The 1,585-nt window shown below is 41.6% G+C and overlaps 1 protein-coding gene across 1 annotated transcript; it reads right to left on the bottom strand.

Moving 5' to 3' along the window:
* Positions 1-315: 315 nt before the first annotated feature.
* Positions 316-1,214, bottom strand: LOC108984739 (17.3 kDa class II heat shock protein-like). The gene has a single exon (XM_018956784.2). It carries the CDS (start codon positions 1,013-1,015, stop codon positions 542-544), a length of 474 nt encoding a protein of 157 aa, XP_018812329.1. The 5' UTR covers positions 1,016-1,214; the 3' UTR covers positions 316-541.
* Between the last annotated feature and the right edge of the window lie 371 nt (positions 1,215-1,585).

Raw genomic sequence — 1,585 nt, forward strand, 5'->3', positions numbered from 1 at the left:
CAAGGCTTGTTGAAGCACGGTTGTTTCAAATGAAATTTTTGTCCTTCAAATCATAAAGCACTTCTCAAGAAGATGGTGAAGAATTAGTGCAATTAATACTTGAATGTATCTTGTCAGTTTTTACGCAACAAGATATTGCGACAAAAAGACTTAAAATTTGTGCTTGATGTTCCATTCACCCAAAATTTAAACCAGAAACCGAACCATTTCATAGAAGCGGTTAAACAATCGCATGAACCATTAAACAGAGCCGGCCCTGCTTCTGAAGGAACTTAATTCTGGCATTGCCAAAAAAAAGAGGAAAACCAATAGAAAGATCAAGAGAACCAATAAAATGTAGTTTATATCACATTTTTCATTGGTAAGAACAGTTTTCTTAACACAAACCGAAGACACAATGACAGGAAATCCTACAAATGATAAAAGACAAAATCCACTTGCAAGCAATGACAGAACAGACGGAAGACAAAACACTCGATTATTTCCATAATCCAACAAAAAGGGCAACCCCCATCGAGTCACCCATCACCAACCACCACGCTTATGCAATCTTAACCTCAATTTTCTTCGGCTTCTTGGGTTCTGGAGGCGGCAGCTTCTCCACAGTCACAGTCAGTACACCGTCCTGGCAAACCGCAGAGATAGCATCTGTGTTGGCATTCTCAGGCAGCACAAACTTCCTCATGAAGTTGCCCACCCTCCTCTCCATCCTCACATACTTGGCTCCCTCTTTCTCCTCCTCCCGTCTCCTCTCGCCGCTTATCACGAGCACATTGTCTTCCTCTACCTGGACCTTGATATCCCCGGACTTGAGCCCCGGCATGTCGATGATGAACACGTAGGAGCTTGGGTACTCCTTGACATCGGCGGGAGTGGTAGCCATGGCCTTGGCGTCGCGCAGGTAGGTGCGTGTAGGAGCGTTGAAGGACGACTTTTCTGTGTCATTGGCCAGGTCCATCATCTGCTGCAGGGTGGAGAACAGTGGAGAATCCACACCCATGATTCTGAGATCCATTTCTCTCTTCTAAGTTGGCTGGTTTCGTCACTAACACACGAAATGCTATACAAGTTTTTGGATAACTTCTGAAATGGAATTGATCGAATTTCTCTGAGAAAAAAGGTCAGGTGCTTCGGTGATTTATAGGTGCATCCGCGGGGGAAAGTAGTGTTAGGGCGATGGAGAGAAGGGGAAAGTTCTAGAAGGAATTGGAAGGCTGATATTGGAAGTCTCCAGGAGGTTCCGTTGTTTGAAGTCACGTTGCGACTTGCGATTCCAGAATGACGTGGAAAGTTCTTTTTTTTTTTTCGAATTCTTCTTTTCCACCATTTATGAGTATATTTTAAAGAAATAAAATGTTAAATGTATTTTAAAAAAATTTATAAAAAAATTTATTTCTTTACACACGTGTAGAAAATCATAAAATTTAGCTTAGAAAAAAAAAATCATAAAATTTGAAACCACTAGGGGTAGTTTCACGGTCTCCTCTGCTGGTTGAAACTCAAGAAACTGCTTCATGCAATAGAAAAAATGCTTGTTGCAAACTCCTAGTACAAATGGCGTGCAAACGTGACTGACATGAAGATA

This window comes from Juglans regia, chromosome 6 (genome assembly GCF_001411555.2).
Source record: "Juglans regia cultivar Chandler chromosome 6, Walnut 2.0, whole genome shotgun sequence".
NCBI classification, from domain to species: Eukaryota; Viridiplantae; Streptophyta; class Magnoliopsida; order Fagales; family Juglandaceae; genus Juglans; species Juglans regia.

Coding starts and splice junctions, on each gene's coding strand:
- LOC108984739 (XM_018956784.2), bottom strand. CDS start 1,015: ATGGATCTCAGAATCATGGGTGTGGATTCTCCACTGTTCTCCACCCTG.